Source organism: Oryza brachyantha, chromosome 3, assembly GCF_000231095.2.
Source record: "Oryza brachyantha chromosome 3, ObraRS2, whole genome shotgun sequence".
Lineage (NCBI taxonomy): Eukaryota > Viridiplantae > Streptophyta > Magnoliopsida > Poales > Poaceae > Oryza > Oryza brachyantha.
This window is the reverse complement of record NC_023165.2, coordinates 10,485,479-10,505,199: the sequence shown is the minus strand read 5'-3', so window position 1 is coordinate 10,505,199 and position 19,721 is coordinate 10,485,479. Positions and strand designations below refer to the sequence as shown.

At 40.8% G+C, this 19,721-nt stretch overlaps 1 protein-coding gene and 1 long non-coding RNA gene across 2 annotated transcripts; both read left to right on the top strand.

Annotated features, from left to right (window-relative positions):
- Window positions 1–5,765: 5,765 nt before the first annotated feature.
- On the top strand, window positions 5,766–7,502 carry LOC107303907. The gene is made up of 3 exons (XR_005811268.1): window positions 5,766–5,824; window positions 7,048–7,109; window positions 7,230–7,502. It is a non-coding gene; the product is annotated as an uncharacterized LOC107303907 (long non-coding RNA).
- A 5,720-nt stretch (window positions 7,503–13,222) lies between these two features.
- Window positions 13,223–19,710, top strand: LOC102719185 (protein stum-like). The gene is made up of 11 exons (XM_040521660.1): window positions 13,223–13,442; window positions 14,235–14,391; window positions 14,641–14,826; window positions 14,904–15,015; window positions 15,116–15,149; window positions 15,679–15,713; window positions 15,805–15,839; window positions 15,918–16,070; window positions 16,355–18,804; window positions 19,193–19,273; window positions 19,357–19,710. Exons 2-11 carry the CDS (start codon window positions 14,321–14,323, stop codon window positions 19,422–19,424), a joined length of 3,225 nt encoding a protein of 1,074 aa, XP_040377594.1. The 5' UTR covers window positions 13,223–13,442; window positions 14,235–14,320; the 3' UTR covers window positions 19,425–19,710.
- Window positions 19,711–19,721: the final 11 nt, after the last annotated feature.

Genomic DNA, 19,721 nt, shown 5'->3' with positions numbered 1-19,721 from the left:
GACTATAATACTGCGCCTGTGGAAAAGCGATCACAGATAGTAGTATCTAGGATTAGAGGAATTACTACTTCAGCCCGCAGTTCCTCCAATCGCATGCTGCATCCAGCATGTACCTACGGGCATGGATGCTCCAGCTGCAATGGCACCATTGCAGCATTGTTTTGCTCCCGGCAACTAGCTAGCTGTAGCTTTTTCACCACCTCTACTCCCATCACATGGCATCACATGAGGTAGGCCAAATGCTTTTGGGACCTTTTCACATCAGCTAGCGTTGTTGTGGGGGCATTTCTTTCTGGGGTTCAAGATGAAAAAGCTGAACACCGTCACAGCTTCTTTTCACATGCATATGCCCAACCCAACGTACCCACCACCTTCTTCATGAAGCTGAATTTCATTCTAGTGTATCTTGCGACTTGCGTATGCCCATTCTTGCGCAAAAAACTCATGCTTATACCAATGAAATAGCTGGCCATGTGACATAAGATCTTGAGTCCATTTTACCCCTCAAGACAAACGATCTGAGCCATATAATTATTCTCAACAGTGGAACTGTCTATCGTACACCTCAAATAACCAGAATTCGTTCAAACAACCCCTAAATTAATTTCATCCGGTCTAAACGGCAGCTTTACGATTTGGATATCCAAACTGTCGGCTTCATAGTTTCGCTTTTCTTAAACTTTTAAGCTAACACTTAAATCTTCAATCTTAAATTTAGAGTTGTTTGGGATCATCATATTTATTTTTTAGCATTTACTTTAGAACCTTGAGAACCTACAGAGAAAATTATTATTTATAAATTTTTTGTTTGAAAATATATCCTTTGACTTTTACAATAATATTCATAATTATTATTCTAGCTACAAATATTTATGAGGATATATTTAAAAGCATGATTGAAAAAGCCAAACGATCATCGTTTGTACTTACTACTACTATTGTAAAATTTACATTTCTTGCTGGCTTTGTTTTATGCACTCATGCCAGTGAATTACATGATTCGGATGCTAAAATCGAAAAAGAAATCATACTTATCAGATTGGAACGTCCCTCCCCTGTTATCCAGCTATGCTCCATGACCTTCCAAGATCACCCGTACCGTAGCCACCACAGTATTCCACCTCCCATCTTTTGTTTCAGACTGTTAGATTGTTATAATCACGTATATAGAAGTTTTATTCGTGATTTTTTTTATAAATTTGTTGTTTGGTTTTTTTTAAAAAAACAAAAAGATGACCCCCACTGCCCACCGCACCCTTTTGTATCACGTCGTAACAGTGGCATATTTAGGTTTTTTTTATTTTCAACGGTCCAACTTACATAATTTTCTTAATTATTATAAATATAACATATAATATAGATAATAGAAATATAAAATTGATCAAAAATATATTTTGTATATGTTAATAAATGACTTTTCTCACACACACATATGTATATGTCGCTTAAGATGAGATTTTTTTTTGTTCCAAGATCGCATATGTCGTCGTTCCGTCTTTACTCATGCCGCTGGTTATCTCAATATTATGCTAGCTATAAATATTTATAGAATATACTTAAAATTAGAAAAATATACGAGTGAGATTTGAAAGACAGGTTGAGGAACATATAGTGAAATTTAGAATCACTGTGTAAGAGATGGGCTAGAGATACTCTGACAACGTTGTTGGTTACTCTGCTGGGGCATTTAACTTTTTGTCACTTTTAGAAATAGTACATAACATATTTGTTACTCGCTGTCTATGACATGTGGGCCTTCATGTGTCTATGACATGTGGATCTAGTGGTAAATATATTAGTGTCATTCCTAAGAGTGGCAAAAAGTTAATTGTTCTCTCTGCGGGGCTCACTGACAAAGAGCTCATAGAGACCAGAGTATCATAGCATTTCCAAGAGAATGGCTAAATTTTAACTCTCCAAATTAAAATTTAGCTATTTATTTCAGTTTTGGCAACTCGAATTCATAGAACATCTCCAAGAGACTATCCATCCCCTATTGTCGCTGAAAATAACAATCAACGGTCACACAAATAGGCCTGGGAATCAATCTTAGACCATTCCAGTATAGGACCTAATTCTTAGAATACCGGGCATGCCAGTCAGTTTGATCCTGTAACTGACAAGATATAACATAGAAAAAGCAGTTAACCCTGAACTCGCTATCGGCCGGATAACCGACACCGCTCCAGGACCCTAGCCGATGGACCAGACGATCGGCTTTGCAGGAATTTCATGATAACAAGTAAAATATGCTCAATCGGCTGAGTCAGAAGCAGAATAAACACCAGATAGGTCAACCAGCAAACTATCTCAAAAGATCGGACCCAGCCGAGACAGTTTTAAGATTACTCGGCCAATCGAACCACTCCAACATTTATCATCCGCTAAATTATTAACTGATACGAGACTAAACATGGAATTTATACAATAAACTAAAATGCTACACTAATTATTCACATAAATAATGACAGCCAACAACATACATGCCTAGTCCAGATCTAGAGGATCGAACTTAATCGAGACAGTACAGATCTAAACATAGCCACATATAACATCAGACAATTATTATAACATGCGAACAACAAAATAGCAAATCATCGTAACCCACCAACCAATCTATTAAACTCAGCCGATCGGACGGACTTCTATGGACAGATCATACCAAATAAACATAGATCGGACTTAACCGAGACAGTATGCAATCTAGCATGACATAACCATAGAAACATGAAGACCGACGAGATTAATAGACCGATCAATGAATTACTCAAGATAACGCCAGCTAGAACTCCAGGAGTAAGCTCTCGCAAGCTCCCGGTCTAATCTACTATCGCAATCCTGGTGAACCAGATTGATCAGACTAAACCGAGACAGAACCAAATTCACCATCATCACGCTAACGGATCAAACAGAAGAATTTGCGAGACCTTGATCGAGAACTACTACTACTTTAAATCAATATAAATCAAAGCAATAATAGAACTCAGCCCGCTGATCAACCAAGCAGAAGATCGAACTTAATCGAGACAGTTCTGTCTTAGTTGATCAATAGGTTTTTGACGAACTCGAACTTACATTGCGAAGCTGACAAACCCCGCGCTGAAAGTTCAAGCAAGTCGAAGATTTGAGGCGATGCGCCAAGTTTAATTGATCCAGAGATATTTACAAAGACCCCGGGCACTTATATTTATAGCCCCGGGAAATAACTAACCGGATAAGAATCCACTACTACCTAACTTTACATTACTCGGACTCTAATTAAATAACAGAATCCTAAACAAACTTTGAGTTAAATCCTAATTAATCTACACGGACTCACAGTTAACTACCAAACTTATCTCCAGGCTCTAGGCCCAATCGGACTCCCATTCTTGTCCGATTCGAGCTCTTTCGCTGCAACCCTTTTGCGTCCAGCTTCATGTTCCAGTCGATTCAAGCTTCCTGTTCCCAGCCGATTCGATCTTTAACCGTGTTTCAATCAATAACACCCATTTGCCAAAATCTAGCGTTAACATCCCCACTAGGAATGGCAATGGTTATCCATCAGAGGATTCCCCGCGGGGAATTCTCCTATTAGGAGGCGGGGATGGTATAAATTTAGCCTCCATGGAGGATTAAATGGAGACAAAAGAGTCCCCGTCGGGTCTGGCGGGTTCGGGTATGGTTAACCGTTCCCCATACCCGCTACCCGTGGAGACCTGGAAATATATATATGCACATGGCCTGGCCCATATGGCCCATAAAATTGAGGCCAAGTATATAAGGAAAAATGAAACCCTAGCCACCCATCCACAGATCCGCTCATCCCTCTCTGTCTCTCTCTCTCGCCACTCGGTACTCAGTAGCTGCCGCCGCCGGCCCTAGACGCCGACTCGCCAAGTCGCCGCGCCGAGGGCCCCTAGACGCCGAGTCGCCGCCGGCTGGAGGCCGAGTCGCCGGCCCCCGAACGCCGAGTCGCTGCCGCCGACGGCCCCCGAACGCCGAGTCGTCGCCGCCGCCGTGACAATTGACGATGGCTTCACCTTCGCAGCCGCTAAGCTCCGACGACGATGCAAGGTGAGCACATCTAGCACTCGTACTCCTAAGTCCGAAATCAGCAGCCCTGCCTAGATTGTGTGCCTATAGTACTATGTCCCCGTCCACTAAATTCGTCCTACATGGCTGCCTCATCTCATTGAGTCACTAACTCACATTTGGTGATCCACAATAAGGGACGCCAATGCGGAGTTGGACCAGCCATCGCATGCTATAAGCGCTGCAGCCACACCCGCTGTCGTGCCTGTTGCTGGATCTGCCATTGCTAATGTGGGCAGATCTGGTTCCTCCGGCTCCGGCGCAAAGGCTTGTAGTCGTCCACCTAAACCACCTATAAAAAGGATCGCCACAAGGCCAAAAAGCCGTCTTGCGATTGCAGGAGCTCCTTCTGCTTTGACTAAGGCAATAGCTCCTTCTGCTCCAAGAACTCCAGAAGCATCAACCTCCGCCGATGGACTGCGCTTATTCAAATCCATGGGGTTCGATTTCACGCAAACCCTTTATATTTTTTTAGCTCCATTTTCGTAATTCTAAGCTCCTAACAATTTAGAATGTGTAAATTGGATTCCATTTATTATTTTACGCCTTGCTTGATTTTTTTAGATGTTGCCTGATAAGGTGTTTGGAGTATATGTTGCAAATTTATTAATTTATGTGTATCAAGTTTTAGTATGATTCATAATAGAGATTTTTCAATTCAAGTATTCAGATTTTGGTTGAAAGATATATTCATCTATATTTATCTGTCAATTGTCAGATTTACCACAAATTCCACAGCTAGTACTGGTTGTGGGAGTAGCAGCCAGCAAGAATCACAGTCACTTCCACCACAAGCAGAGTCTGTTAATGATTCTGAGCCAATACAAATTGAGGATGATGAGCCGGAAGATGAAGCCGAGAATTTTGGCACAAAGAGGAAGCTTACTTCTGTTGTTTGGAAGGATTTCAAGAGGGTCAAAGTTTGTGGTGATGTAAAGGCTGAGTGCCTTCACTGCCACAAGCGACTTGGGGGGAAGAGCACCAATGGGACTTCTCATCTACATGATCATTTAAAAATTTGCACATTGAGAAAGATCAAGATGGGACCTAAGACACTTGCACAATCTTCGTTGAGATTCAATTCCATCGAGGGAGAGAAAGTATATGTGGATACATACACATTTGATCCAGCTGTGGCTAGGAGAGAGCTTGCTGCCATGATTATATTACATGAGTATCCTTTATCTATTGTTGATCATATTGGCTTCAGAAGATTTGTTAGTGCACTTCAGCCATTATTTAAGATGGTGACTCGAAACACTATTAGGTAATTTCAGTTCATCTATTATATTTTTGGTTTTGCACTTTTGCAGTTTGATTAATTGATGAGTCTATTGTTTAATTTCTGAATTTAGGAAGGATATTATGGATACATATACGGAAGAAAAGAAAAGGGCACTAGCGTATATGGCTGGAGCTAAGTCTAGAGTGGGTATTACCACAGATTTGTGGACCTCTGATAATCAAAGAAGAGGTTATATGGCTATCACAACCCATTTCATTGATGATTCATGGACGCTTCAAAGCATTATCATGAGGTACATGATTCACAAATGAGAATCTACTTGTTATCATCTTAAATTTGCACATTTTAATCTTGTTGCAATATTTCATTTGTAGATTCATATATGTGCTTGCTCCACACACAACTGAAGTTATTTGTGAACATCTTTATGAAGCATTGGTGGAATGGAATCTTGATGAGAAGATATCAACTTTAACTCTTGATAACTGCACCACAAATGATAAGGTTATTTCTGAACTCATCAAAAAGATTGGCAAACGTAAACTCATGCTAGAGGGGAAACTATTGCATATGCGTTGTGCTGCCCATATTCTTAACTTGATTGTGAGGGATGGTTTAGATGTGATTAAAGATTCAATTGCAAAGGTTCGAGAAAGTGTTGCCTTTTGGACAGCCACACCTAAAAGAGTAGAAAAATTTGAGGAAATTGCAAAGCACGTAAAAGTTAAAATGGATCACAAGTTAGGCCTTGATTGCAAAACTAGGTGGAATTCCACCTATAGGATGCTAAGTATTGCTTTACCTTGTGCACGTGTTTTTAACCGTGCAACACGGGTTGAGAAGCTATATGATTGTATGCTACCTTCCTCAATGTAGAATAGCATGTTCCAGCCACCTTCCACCAATTAAGAATCTTAAAGTTTTCTGTATTAATTGAAACCAACTCATCATCTAGGTACTTGTCTAGCTCTGATTTAAATCGCATTGCTGTTGGCCTCCTACTAGTAACATATGCTGTGATTGAAGACAATAAATCAGAATTTACAAGTGGAGGAGCCGAAGATTCCGTGTTATCCTCATCATCTTCCGCTTCATACTCCTTCATCAAATCATACAGAGTGTCTTTCACCTCAGCAACTTTTGTTGCACACTCTTCACTTGACTCACCAGTGATGGTCTCAATGAACCCAAGGAGGTAGTCAGTCTTAAACCTAGGATCAAGAATGGTGGCCAAGCCCATTGGCCCTTGAATATCTTTTCAGTACTTATCAAACTTCACAATCATTTCAATTGACATTTCCTCTATGGTAGAATCACCACAAACAGCCCACTTCCTAATTTGCTCTTTAGCCTCACAGATTTTAAGTAGCTGAATATTGGAAGTCACATAATTTGTTCCAGAAAATATTGCAATGATGTCATTAAACAACTTGAGCCTATCAAGTACCTCACTAGCAAAAGCCCACTCTTCTTCACTAGTAGCAAGACATATTTGCTATTCCTGTTAGCACAGTTGCATCAGAATCTGCATTTAGCACAAGTGGAAGGGTTCTTAGTGAGCATCGCAGCCGGCTTACTCCAGAACTCTTAGAGGCCTTAATGTGTTCACAAGATTGGCTGCGAAATAAGTATAAAGGTGCATAAGTTGTTTTATTTATAGATCATGCTTAACGTAGATTTTATAATGTAATAGATGCAAAATAACTCTCATTGTTGTTATCTTGTAGGTGATAATGAAGAAGCAACAAGTTTTTGGACTTGCCTTCAAGAGATCCAAGATGGAATTGAGGTATTCTTTTCACAACTAAAAATTGGCAATCAAACTCCTAGTCTCCTACTGACATTATTTGTTATATCCATATCAAGTACTTGACTAATTTCGATATCTTTTGCTAATTCTGGAATTTAGGGACTTGCTCTTGTTTGAAGAAATGAATGCACGGACATGGCTCGGATCTTGCTCATTTCCTTCCAAACAATCTCATTTAGTCTTTACTGTCTAATCTAATGTCTATTTTTATGAGTTGTAACCCCTATTATATGCCATGATAAATTGTAAACTGTGCCATACTGGAATGCTTTTGGATATTTGGCGGTTGGCATGAAAGAACTACTGCAAAACTATGTTTTTATGTATGCACTATGCCTGGACAACATGTCTTGTTGATGAGTGACCATGCAAACTGGGAATTGTTTTCATGTATAATTAATTCTATTGTTGCTGTCTTGCTGATGGGTTGAACTTCTATAGCTGGAATTGCTATCTTGTTGTCTTGCTGCTGTATTGTTCACGGGGATGGAGGCTCCACGGGGAAAAATTCCCCGCACGGGTATGGTGATGGGAGAAAATGTTGCCCTGTTGCATTTCACGGGGACGGGGACGGGGAAAATTCTCCTTTACGGGGACGGGTCTGGTGGTGTAACCCCCGACGGAGAATTCCCCGTTGCCATCTCTGATCCCCACACTCTAAATCTTGGCAAGGGGAGGATGACAAGAGGTCACATCCACGTGGGACCCACGGATAGCAATTGTGCTAGTGGGGGAATGAGTTGTTAGATTTGACCATTGAGGATTCAAGTTTAGCCATTCAAATAACATGGCAAGTCAAATAGTCACTCTCTTGAATAACATTTTTTTTGCACAATTGCTAAATTTAAATATGGCAAGTGAGATAGTCATTCTCTTACAAATGGTCTTAGAGTGGGTGGGTGATTGTTTATTTTTTGAGTGAAGTGCACCAGCGGTCCCTAAACTTATGTGCATGTGTCATCTAGGTCCCTTAACTCTCAAAATGTATTTTTAGTTCTCTGATTTTGTCTGGGAGTGTCATATAGGTCTAAACGGGATCCGATCTGCTCCATCCGTTGACGTGGCATGCCACAGTGGCGCCTACGTATTGGTGGTGTCATGTGGGCCCCACATGTCACTATCTCTCTCTTCCTTATTCTTTTCTCTCCCTTCTCGTAGGCGCTACCGTGGTATACCACGTTAGCGAACGGAGCGAGTCGGAGCCCGTTTGCAGTAGCGGATCTAGGATTTAGTATATGGGTGGTCCGACCAATTTTTTTCATAAATACAGTAAATATAATGATGCTAACACACACACACACATATATATATATATATATATATATATATATATATATATATATAGATAATAGAATAGACTACAAGTGCAGTAGGATATATGAATAAATCATCTTAAAACATATAAAATTAGTAGTTAAATAAAATTTTGATTCAAAGAAACTTATATGGCTTCCCTGCAATAAAATAGAAGCCTAAATGCCTAAAAAAATTTAAAGAATATTACCGTACTATATTTCTTCTTATCAAGTATATGCCTTCTAAATTCTAATGGCTACATCCACTTTAAAATACATCCTGCTTAATAAAGATGATTATGTTACATCATTTGCAATCAATAAAAATTATCATTTTTGGGTATTAAGGGCTGATCGATATTTTTTTGGGTGGTCCGAGGACCACCCGGACCACCCCCTGGCTACGCCGGTGTCCGTTTGGACCTATATGACACCTTCGGACAAGATCGGGGACCCAAAAATGTATTTTGAGAGTTTAGGGACCTAGATGACATGCTCACAAGTTTAGGGACCGCTGGTGTTCGTGTAAATAAAAATAATTTCTTAATAAAAATTTTATATATGTATTCATAGTGATTTAAAAGCCAAGACTAAAAAATAAGCTTTCGGTGAAAGAACTCATAAATTTAATTTAAGATTAAGAATTTAAATCTTATCTTATAAGTATAAATAAAAGTGAAAAGATATAACGTTCGTACTGACAATTAGCCCGATATGGACGAAGAACTTGGATTGAGTACCATCAAAGTATTATCATTGAAAATCAGGTGGTGATAGCGATATCTTCTCCACTGATTACCGCTATCCGGGGACCAAGCTAGCACGGCGTGAGACCATACGGCCAAAATAATAATCAAAATAAAACCATGTTGGATTCCATCTTCCAAGCGTACGTGATTGCTAATTCCGACGGTGCATATTAAGGGTCATCGTCGTTGCAACAGTGTCGTTTTCCCGGTAAAAACGATCCATGGAAGATGCGAGGGTAAACAAAAGGGCGAAACATTGCATGTGCGGCCGTGCGCACCGCAGCGCACGACTTTCCTCGTCCATGTTCCACTCGCCAACTCCACTCCCAAGTTGGATTTGCTGTGGCAGATAGGAGGTGAGTTTTTTTTCTTTTTTATGTTTTCAACGCTAATAACGTTTCTCTAGCATGGGAGGTGGATCAGAGCAGGTAAAATAGTAGGCTATAAGTCAGCTCTAAATATATTTTAAAGAGATAAACGGATAGAGAGAAGAGAGGTAAGCTATTAATTTGTAGCCAGCTACACACGGACTTCAAGACAAAATGTGTGTATGACATGTGAGACCATGTATTGATATTTTATAGATAACTATTGTATAAATTGATTATTAAATTGACTATAGATGAATTGAGACTAGTAGTTGCTTATACTATTAAACTTGATCTTATGTGGTTCTGGTTTCCACTTGTTGGACAGGGTTCCACTCATGATGCTACTTTACAAGCGGTCTAGCCGTGTTTATTGTTGCTAGATTTCTTTATAAATTATATTGGGGCAGAATATAACGAAGTTACCATGTGTTGTTGGTTTGATTATACTACTAGCGGTTAAAATTAGAAGAAAGATATTTTTTTAACAGGGAAAAACTAAATATCTTTCCATTTCTCTGTATTCACTCGCATGCCAATGAGTTATTTCCCTGCAATAAAATAGTTAATATTTAGGATGAAATTTAATGAAACATTATCATAAAAAAGATTTGGTCAAGATTTCAAAACATCAATTATGTATCAAAACAAGTTTATTGAATCATTAACATTTCTATAGTATTTCTTTAATAGATCTATGTATGGGATGCCCGTGTACTATGCGTATTTGTATAGAAAATGAAACCTGCAAAGATAGATGTTGGATTGTAAGGATTAGGTTTTCTATATCTGAATTTCCATAGCTAGCCTGACATGAGTCGGATAAGCTTGGTCTCGTTAGATTAGATTTATATCTTTGTAACCCTCCAACCAGATAGGGTCCCTGAGGTACACAATCTAATAGATCATTGTTAGGTCTGTTATACGGTTTTAGACAATTAATATATATACAAGCAGGAGCAAAATATTTTCTTGTTCACGAGAGTCTGAACCTGGTAAACACTCGACTCCTGCACACGATCATACATTCGGTCATGTGCCACCACCATATATTATATATTATAGTTGATACAATACATCGACACCGTGCACACGAGTTTTTTTAAAAAACATTAAAAAAATATTGTCCAAAAGGTTATTAAAAACTTAAAGTGTTTAGTAGAAGCATACATCATCTAAAAGGAGACTGCCTTGGGAGCATACTAGGGCCATGTTTGGCATGAGGGGCATGGGGTTAGGTATCGGTGTGGAAAACGTAGTAATAAATTAGTACATGGTTAATTAATTATTGATTATAAAAATATAAAATAGATTAATATGATTTTTAAATTAACTTTCCTATAGAAAATTTTCATAAAAAAATACACATTTAGCAGTTTGTAAAGCGTGTGCATAAAAAAGAGGAAATCTGGGGTTGGAAAGAGGAGAGCCGAACGCGGTCTAGGTCGCATTCTGCAACACTATACTCACACCTATATTTCCTCTTTTACGCTGCGCATGCTTCCTAAACTTTTCGATGATGTATTTTTTTAAAAAAATTATATATGAAAGTCGCTTTAGAAAATCAAATTAATGTATTTTTAAGTTTTTTTATATCTAATAATTAATTAATCATATATTAACATATTGTTACGTTTTTAACGTCGCGGCCTCGCGGGCTTATATGTCAGAATGCATTACAGGAGAGTTCAGCGGAAGGGGAAACGGATAAACTTATTTATTTTTCGTTCGAATGTTTTCTAAACTAAATGATATTTTTATTATATATTATTTAACAAAATTTTATTAATGTAACTTTAAGTCTAAAATGAATAATATTTAAATAATAATGTAGTAATGACTCGAACTTACTTTTCATAGGTTATTCTTCTCCTTGTTTTTCCTCCCCTCAAAGCTAGCCTAGTTACATGCGTAGAGAATCAAGACGGTCAAATTATACGCGGGGGTACGGATGGCTGCAGGGACCCCACCCTCTCTGCTGCGTGGCGTTAACTGCGGCCTTTGCGGTGTTGACCTACCAACACCGGTTTTCGTTCCGGCACGCCGTTCGTCGTCGGCTCTCCGCCTCCGCGTAGAGCAATGCGCGCTGCGCGGTGCCGATACTTCGGGACTGCACGGGCCGGGATTTTACGTCGAGGACCCGAACGCGAGACCTCGGCGCAGAGGCGTATACACGGTGCACGAAAATCCCGTAGATGTACGGTCACATGGAGCACGTACGGTACGGGAGTGGTAGCGGGCGTACGAACGTGCACGATGGCATTGCGTCCTTCGGGTCGAATCGGGTTCTTTGCCGTCCCGGCGGCCACGGATCAGGAGATTTCAGGAGGGGAAGGACGACCAGCGTTTAAATCCTTTACCTACTGTAGATGGCTACGTCTCGTCCTAGATGGAACCTTCTCTAATCGGATCATGATCGATCTATATTTTCTCTGTTTTATATTATAAAATATTTTAATGTTGTCTAAATTCATATAATATGAAATAAATGTAGTATATACGTTAGCGTCGGATTTTATGAATGTTGGGTGCATGGTAAAATTCATACGGACCGTTTGTGATAGTTATACATGTTAGATTTTTGACCGTTGAATGCAGGTCAAGATTCGTGATAGCCACTGTTGGGACTCGATTTGATCCTAAAATCGCACAGGCCTCTCTTCCATTAAACAAATAAAGGTTTTATATAATTACATGTGACTAACATTCAAATTATATTATAATAACATACTATTTATATGGATAAAAGTTAAGTTTGGAGAATATTTTTTTGGATATTACATACACAATGTTATAGCTATATAGTTTCCCTCCTTCGCAAATAGTATTGCATGGTAGATAAATCATTACGATAACATTGAAATCACCAATCCATAGGTTTGGTATTTTAATATTCAATTTATTTTATATACTGTATACATTGGTTATTTTAAAATCACATCTTAGGCCAAAGAAGTGTCCTCAAGAAAAAAAACTCTCCCCTAAAAACCACAAATAAGCAGTGGATTAGAATATCCTATGGATCTAATTCTTCATTATATGTGTCCGCTATAATGCATGGATTAAAACCCTTATAATACAGACATATCTTTATTTATACGGATAAATTACTATTCTTGAATATATACAGAAGTATTATCGTCCGCAAAAGAGATACAACGACATTTTGGCTCATTTCAATATATTCCAGATTGTAATAATTGAACTACTAGCCAGTCACGTAGGTATACAAAATTACAAATGAGCAACACCATCTGCACATGAAAAGCACTTGCATGGTGCTCGCAAGTCGCACCTAACCAAATTCCACAAAGGAATTCTGGATGGGCGATGGAGCGGGTCATCCCCACCGACCGACGCACGCCCGCGCCTCGCCTCGCCTCGCCTTGTAAGTCCATCCCCGTTTCTCTGTGTCCTTCCGTTCCAATTTCCACCACCGCATTCAAACTCACTACTCCACGGTCCCACTACACGCTCCGCACACCGAGACGAGACGGGCGGACGCCTCGCCCTCGCCCGCGCCAGTGGCAGGACACGTTAATACCTCCAAACCGCAGTGTCGTTCCCCACCACCCACCTCCTCCCCCCCCCCCCCCCCCCCCCCCGAGTCGCGCTCCGCCATTTAAACCCCGCGCACCCCACCACACCTGTCCCTTTTTCCTTCCTCGCGTCCATTTCCAGTTCCACCACGCTCCTCCTCCTCTTCCTCCTCCCCACACGCTCCACTCGCTTCTCTGCAGCAACTTGCTTGCTCTGCTCCTCCTCCTCCCTCGCATCGCACCCCGAGCAGCCGACAGAAGAGAAGCGGAGAGGGTTTTCCGGTTCGTTTTTCGAATTCTCGATCCGGCCGGCGGAGGGTGCCCGATCGGATGCGGGGAGCCGAGGCCGCCGCTCGATCTGGTGAGGCACATTCGGCCCCTGCGTTTTTTTTTTGGGGGTGCCCGTTTTGCTTGCTTCGGCTCGAAGCGTGAGGGGGTCGGCTAGCTGGCGCTGTCGTCTCTGGATCTTGCCTCTGTCGCTTCGGTGCACGCGAACCCGGGGTGGAGGTGGGGGGGGGGGGGGGGCGGGTGGAGCTGGATCTCTCTGTGGGCTGTGGACTTTGGTTTTGGTTTTGATAGTTCGGAACTTCGGATTTGGGGTTTTGGATCCGGGCATGTTGCGCTGGTTCTGAACTTCCGATTAGTTAGAAACCTGGCCGTTCTGAGTCAATGTGGCCAGTGCTTGGGTTTGATAGCCGAGCTGAAAGATCTGAAGTGATGGTGCTAAAATTTTGTATAGACTCCCGTTTCGTTTTCTGTTTTTTTTTCCCTCTGATCTGTGATTAAGATTGCACAAACTGTAAAAATGAACTCATAAGCTCCAAGTAGCTGCCGAGCATTTTGGGTTTTGGTTATGCCCCGGTATTGTAATCCGTACCTTGATCTTTTCTAGTGTACAAATTTCGTCTGCGGTGTGGGGAATAGAGCAGCAGACTGTGTGGATTTGCTAATGCATGCTGCATCTGTTTACGCTGCTAAGCTCCCTTGATGTAAGAAATAACTGGTGTAGGCTCAAAGCTAGGAGGATCACTCAACAAGAAGAACAGTACTCATATTTTGGGGTCATTATTGTTTGTGTTTCTGGCATCAGCCATTTCTTCTTTGGGACCCGTTTATTTTACAGGGTAACTGACGTTCGTACTGTTGTTTGCAGGGTTTTGAAGTGGACGAGGAACTATTAATATGGTGAGAATTGATTGATATTTGAGCACCTAGTTCGTCGTCAGGGTTGTAAGCATCATGGAGGGGGCAGTTGCTAGCAATTTGGAGCTTGATTCTGCTGTCTTCCAAGTATCCTCAGCCCAGAACAGGTGAGCTTTGCTAATTTTTTTCCTTTGTTATAGTTGTTTAATGTTTCTATCTGTTTTTCTAAAAATTATATACCTGCATTTTTTCTCCTCTAGAATGCACTTGGTGTTTTTCCTTTCTGCGTGTGGTTTGAAATGGGATTTTCGTATATGATGGACTGATGATTGCTCGAGTCTATTATGATTGACAATTTCCTTTGGTAAAAACATGAATCTCACCCTGCAACTTTCTCAAATTTTTTTCTTCTACAGATACGAGGCAATTGCTTGCAGTAAAGGGAATACAGAATTGATTGCATCTGGTCCTTTTGATCAATTAGTCCTGCACTTGGAGGATGCTAGGAAGTTCCAATCTTGTTCAGCAACTGGCACTTTTAAACTGTCGTTGTCTGGGAATGCAAAAGGATCTTCCTGGTTCACAAAATCCACCATAGCACGGTATTTGCAACCACCATTTTTGTAGATTTTATGTTTCTACCAGCAGAGACCATGACGGAATTGGATCCCCCTTCCAGGTTCCTGAATATCGTGAATTCATCAGATGCCTCAAAATCGGTGAATGGAATTTTACATGAAATCTCACAACTGGAGGAAACTAGAAAGTTCCATCAATCTCTCTGTTCTAAGGTATCACTACTTTTCCCCTAAAGTACCTGGAATTTTTAGTCAACACAAGCTGAACATTTCATTGCAAATACCATTAAATAATGAGCATTTAATTTTGTAGGATCAACAAAATCCTATGGGTGGTGCTTTATCAGGTACATCAAAAGAAATATTTGGTTCACCCATTGCTCTCTCTTTCTGGAATTTCTTATAAACAACCTTTAAATGATATGTTGGCTTGGTTTTTTAGACTTTTATTAACAATGGTAGTATTCCTAGTTGAGATCATCTTGTTGCTGACCCGTAAAGTAGACCAAGTGTTCTCTAGCTCCTTACATTGAATCAATGGTTTTTTGCTTGTAACTAACAACAGTTGTTTTCAACTAGAAACCTGAGAATAACCCATCCTTCTATAAGATTCTGTGAATTGTTGGTAGGTCGCAATCTTAATTAACCATGTATGCCTCAAGTTCCTCAATAAGTACTCAAAAGTTCCAGTTATTTTGTAATATGTTCTACAATAAAGCATACCTTCAGAAAGTCGCTATACAAAGGTAGAAGGTTTTTGTTAGATGGTATTTGTTTGAGTAGGGGAAATTTTGGCTGAAATTTCTAACTACTGTATCAAGCTTCAATGACCCTTAAAATCCAAGCTCACTTTATTGCAATATTTTGTCTTTGCAGGAGGTGTTTTTGGCACGATTGGCATAGAACAACAGGTGAATTGCTATCCATTTTTGCAAGATCTGAACAAGCTTTATGGTTTTGTATTTTTTTATTCTTACATTTTATTCTTTAAAAATCTTTCAGGGAACTGCTGGCCCAAATTCCTCTGAAGCCACAAAGTAAATTCTTCTTCTTTTTTTCTTTCTCCTTTATGTTGCCCTTCTTTTAGCTGATGCTTTATATGATCACTATGCAAGGAATGAATTGCTTCGAGCACTGGATTTGAGGTTGACTGTATTGAAAGAGGAGATCTTCGTCATGTTGAATAGAGCAGTCGTCTCCAATATGTCGACTACAGATATCTCTGATTTATCCGCATTTGTTCAGCACTTTGGTGCATCTGAGTTCAGGTATGGTCCAAAAGCATTGCGCATTTAAGGGCGCATGGCCGCTGATTTTTCTACAAGCGCAAATGCCACAACGTGTTACTTAGTATGTCAAATAACTACCTCTTATACATCTATAATTACACTATCTGACTCTGTCCTTCTTTGGAAGAGCTGACCTACATGATCACTTGGAAATAGCTTACCTTTTAAGACTGTGCATATGTTACATCCTCATCACTGAAATTATGTACGTCTTCTTTTAATTTGTATATCAAAAGTTAACTGCTGTGTTTCTTGTTTGTTAGCTGGTTGATGCGATGCCTACTGTTGATCCCGGACTGCAAACACTCTGAGCTCTCCCAACAGGAGGCTTCCACTGCTGAAAAAAATGACAAGAGAGACAATGCACTTCTTACTCGTAATATCAGCTCTCAGACCATTATCCAGAGGCCTATCACCAACAATGTCTCCCCAGCAAAGCTTGCTCAAATTGAGCGTGAAAGCTCAACAGAAAGTGATGATTCGTCTGAATCAAGCGATGCAGACAAGGCCGTTGTCGAAAGAAGCCGACCACTCATGAGGTCTGCTTCACCTAGGAGATCTGCTTCTCCAATGCGAAGGGTTCAAATTGGTAGATCAGGATCTCGTAGGTCCACAGCGATTGCCATCAAGAGTCTCAGCTATTTCCCCCCTTGCCAAAGAATTCCTTTGGATAAAGATGATGAAAGTGGCAGTTGCAACGGTGAAACTGACCAACCTCCAAGGAAATCCGACAATAATGTAAGAAGGATGAGTGTGCAGGATGCAATAAACCTCTTTGAAAGCAAGCAGAAGGATCAGAATCCAGATTCACAAAATAAGAAGGCTGGCTTGTTTGCGACAAAGTCTGTATTAAGAAGGTGGAGTGCAGGAATGGGTGATTCTTTGAACAATAAGTCAGAAGAGAAAACTTTAGATTCAACATACCAAAGTAAATCCAGCAATACAGTATCTGATACAGAGAAGGATGGAACTGAAACAAAGGCAGTGCCAGGTTCAGCATATAGCGCTGTTGTTACACCTGACGCTGGAGGTTTCCACACTGATGGTCAAGGTGTCGCAGTGCCAGAAACCGAGACAGCGGTGTCATCCCACACTGAAATTCTTGTTGATCAGACAAAGTCTGGGCAAGAGGAAAATAGTGATCGGGCAATGGCCTCTGCTGAGTGGAATCGCCAGAAGGAAGCTGAGCTTAATCAGATGTTAATGAAAATGATGCAGGTCATGCCTGGAAAGTTTTCGAATGCTAACATCACCGCTACTGGGATCAATTCCACAAATGAGCAGAAAGTTGGACTCCATGGCCAGCATAGAGAGAAGCGAGACCCGAAAGTTCGAGCTGAGAAAAGTGGAAGACGGCCAGCAAAGGAGGTGAGCAGGCCCTTGAAGGAAACAGTTGGGCAGAAGAAGGCAGCAATTACCCCCGAAACAGGCACTGCAACGGAGAAACGCAATTCACCAGTTCCACAGAGGGCACGGAGAAATTCATCACCTCTGGTCCTACCCAAAGAACTGACCCCAAAAGTGCCTGCCAAAAAGAGCTCGCCCAAGCCATCACCTTCACCTGCACCTGCACCTGTGACCCGTAGTTCATGGTCAGGTGGGTCTTTGACTAAAGCAACTACTGCACAGAAAACTAAAAGTTCTCCTGGTACAGTTTCAACATCGACACCAACCAGCCGGAGAAGAACTCCAGTAGTGCCCTCGCCTTCTCAACCAACTTCAAAGGTGGAAAGAAGTGCTCAACTGGTGAAGAACAAAAAAGAAACTGTAACTGCCTCGAAGCCAGCAATTAAGGGGAATGAAGAAAAGAAGACAAAGACAGCAACAAAGACAAGCAGAGTACCTAAAAGTTCGCCTGTTTCAGATGATAAATCAAGTGCAACAACAAAGCCAAGCTTGTATAACAAGGTTGCAAAGAAAAGCAGTGTTGTACCACTAGAATCAAAACCATTAAAGAAATCCACTGGGATCAGTCAAACTACTGGTTCTGGTGCTGTGAAGAGTAAGGCGCCACAACTTGATGACTCTCCCAATGACATTGAAAATGTTACCCAAGCTGAAGATAAGGAGCAATCTACTGTGACAATCCAGCCAAAAACTACTAAGGTATTGGAGGCTGATCTTGCTCAACCAGCACATGATGTTGATGAAAATTTAGAAATTTCGCTCGATAATGACTTAAATATTGAAAAAACAGAAAATTCGCCCCCAAGTTTAGCTACAACAGAAATGGACTCCAGTGACCTGGTTGAGCCCAACACTGAGGTTCAACCTCCTCCTGATGAGGACATGGGCATCTCATCAGCTGCCTGGGTAGAGGTAGAGCATGAAGAAGTTACTGATGTGGGTGAAAATGTAGTGCCTGAGGATGTCACCTCACCATCAATTGAGCCATTGCCATCTTCAAGCCCTAGAATCCGTCACTCATTGTCACAAATGCTGCAAGCAGATAGCAATGAGCCGGAAATTATTGAGTGGGGAAATGCTGAAAACCCACCTGCAATAGTTTTTCATAAAGATTCTCCAAAGGGATTAAAGAGGCTTCTAAAGTTTGCGCGTAAAAATAAAGGCGACAACAACAGTAATGGTTGGGCAAGCCCATCAGTTGTTTCTGAAGGAGAAGATGAACTTGAAGAACCACGAGGTGGTAATGAAGGTGTAAATTCGAGCAGGAGAACTTTTGATGGCTCCAAGACTAACAGCATCTTATCAGGTACCGTTTTCCACCATAACACTGCATTGTTCTGCATTCAGTCTATTTGCCATAGAAGGAACCTTAACAGTAGTACTGGTTTGAGCCTTTCTTTGTTACACCATTTAGCAGCATGAAACCTTAAGTACACTACATTGTTTCTGAAGTAGGTTGAAATGCGTTTCTTTGCTACCTCTATATAGGCTACAATTAAGAAACTGAGGTAAAAAAAACTGTTGTTTCACACGAGGACCGAGTAACCTTCAGAAAGAAACAACCTGAAGCAAAGATTTATGGAATGTTTGTGAAATGGAAGAGCCGTTTGTCTTTCATGCTTGCTCGGATTGAGTTTATATTTATTTATTTTTCCCATTCGACTACGCTTAACTATATGCTTGGTCTTCCCCAGCTCAAACAACCACCGGCAGCTTCAACTCTACGAGCTCAGACAGGCTTCGGGATAGGACTGGAGCTGCCCCGTCAACTAAATGTTAGTTCGTGTCATCACTTCTATCCTGATTTTAATAAACTGCAGCCCACGCTAATACATCTTTGCTACCCTTGTACTTACAGCATCGAGGTCGTTCTTCTCCCTCTCAAACTTCAGGAGCAGCAGATCAAACGAGTCGAAGCTCAGATAGCACACCATGTTCTCCCGGAGATACATGGATAGTCGATCCCTTCCAGTTTGGAGGTCTACTGATGTAAAAAAAAAGAGGGAGAATGGTTTGAGATTGAGATTGATTGTTCGGACGGAGCCAGCTTCTTTTGTTTTGGTTCTGGTTTTCTGCTATTTGATATAGCCTCTGCGTCTAATGTCTCTACCTCTCACTTTCTTGTACATGTTTTCATTTTCCAGCAGTTGCAATTCCAACAGTTGGTGCAACTGCGATCTAATAGAAAGTTCATTGCGTGGGTCCGAGGGGATGCTCGAACTT

Excerpts from the sequence above, each read along its gene's own strand:
- LOC102719185 (XM_040521660.1), top strand. The coding sequence starts at position 14,321 with ATGGAGGGGGCAGTTGCTAGCAATTTGGAGCTTGATTCTGCTGTCTTC. Across the intron at positions 15,150-15,678 it reads TATGGGTGGTGCTTTATCAG|GAGGTGTTTTTGGCACGATT; the intron begins GTACATCAAAAG and ends TTGTCTTTGCAG. Across the intron at positions 16,071-16,354 it reads TTTGGTGCATCTGAGTTCAG|CTGGTTGATGCGATGCCTAC; the intron begins GTATGGTCCAAA and ends CTTGTTTGTTAG.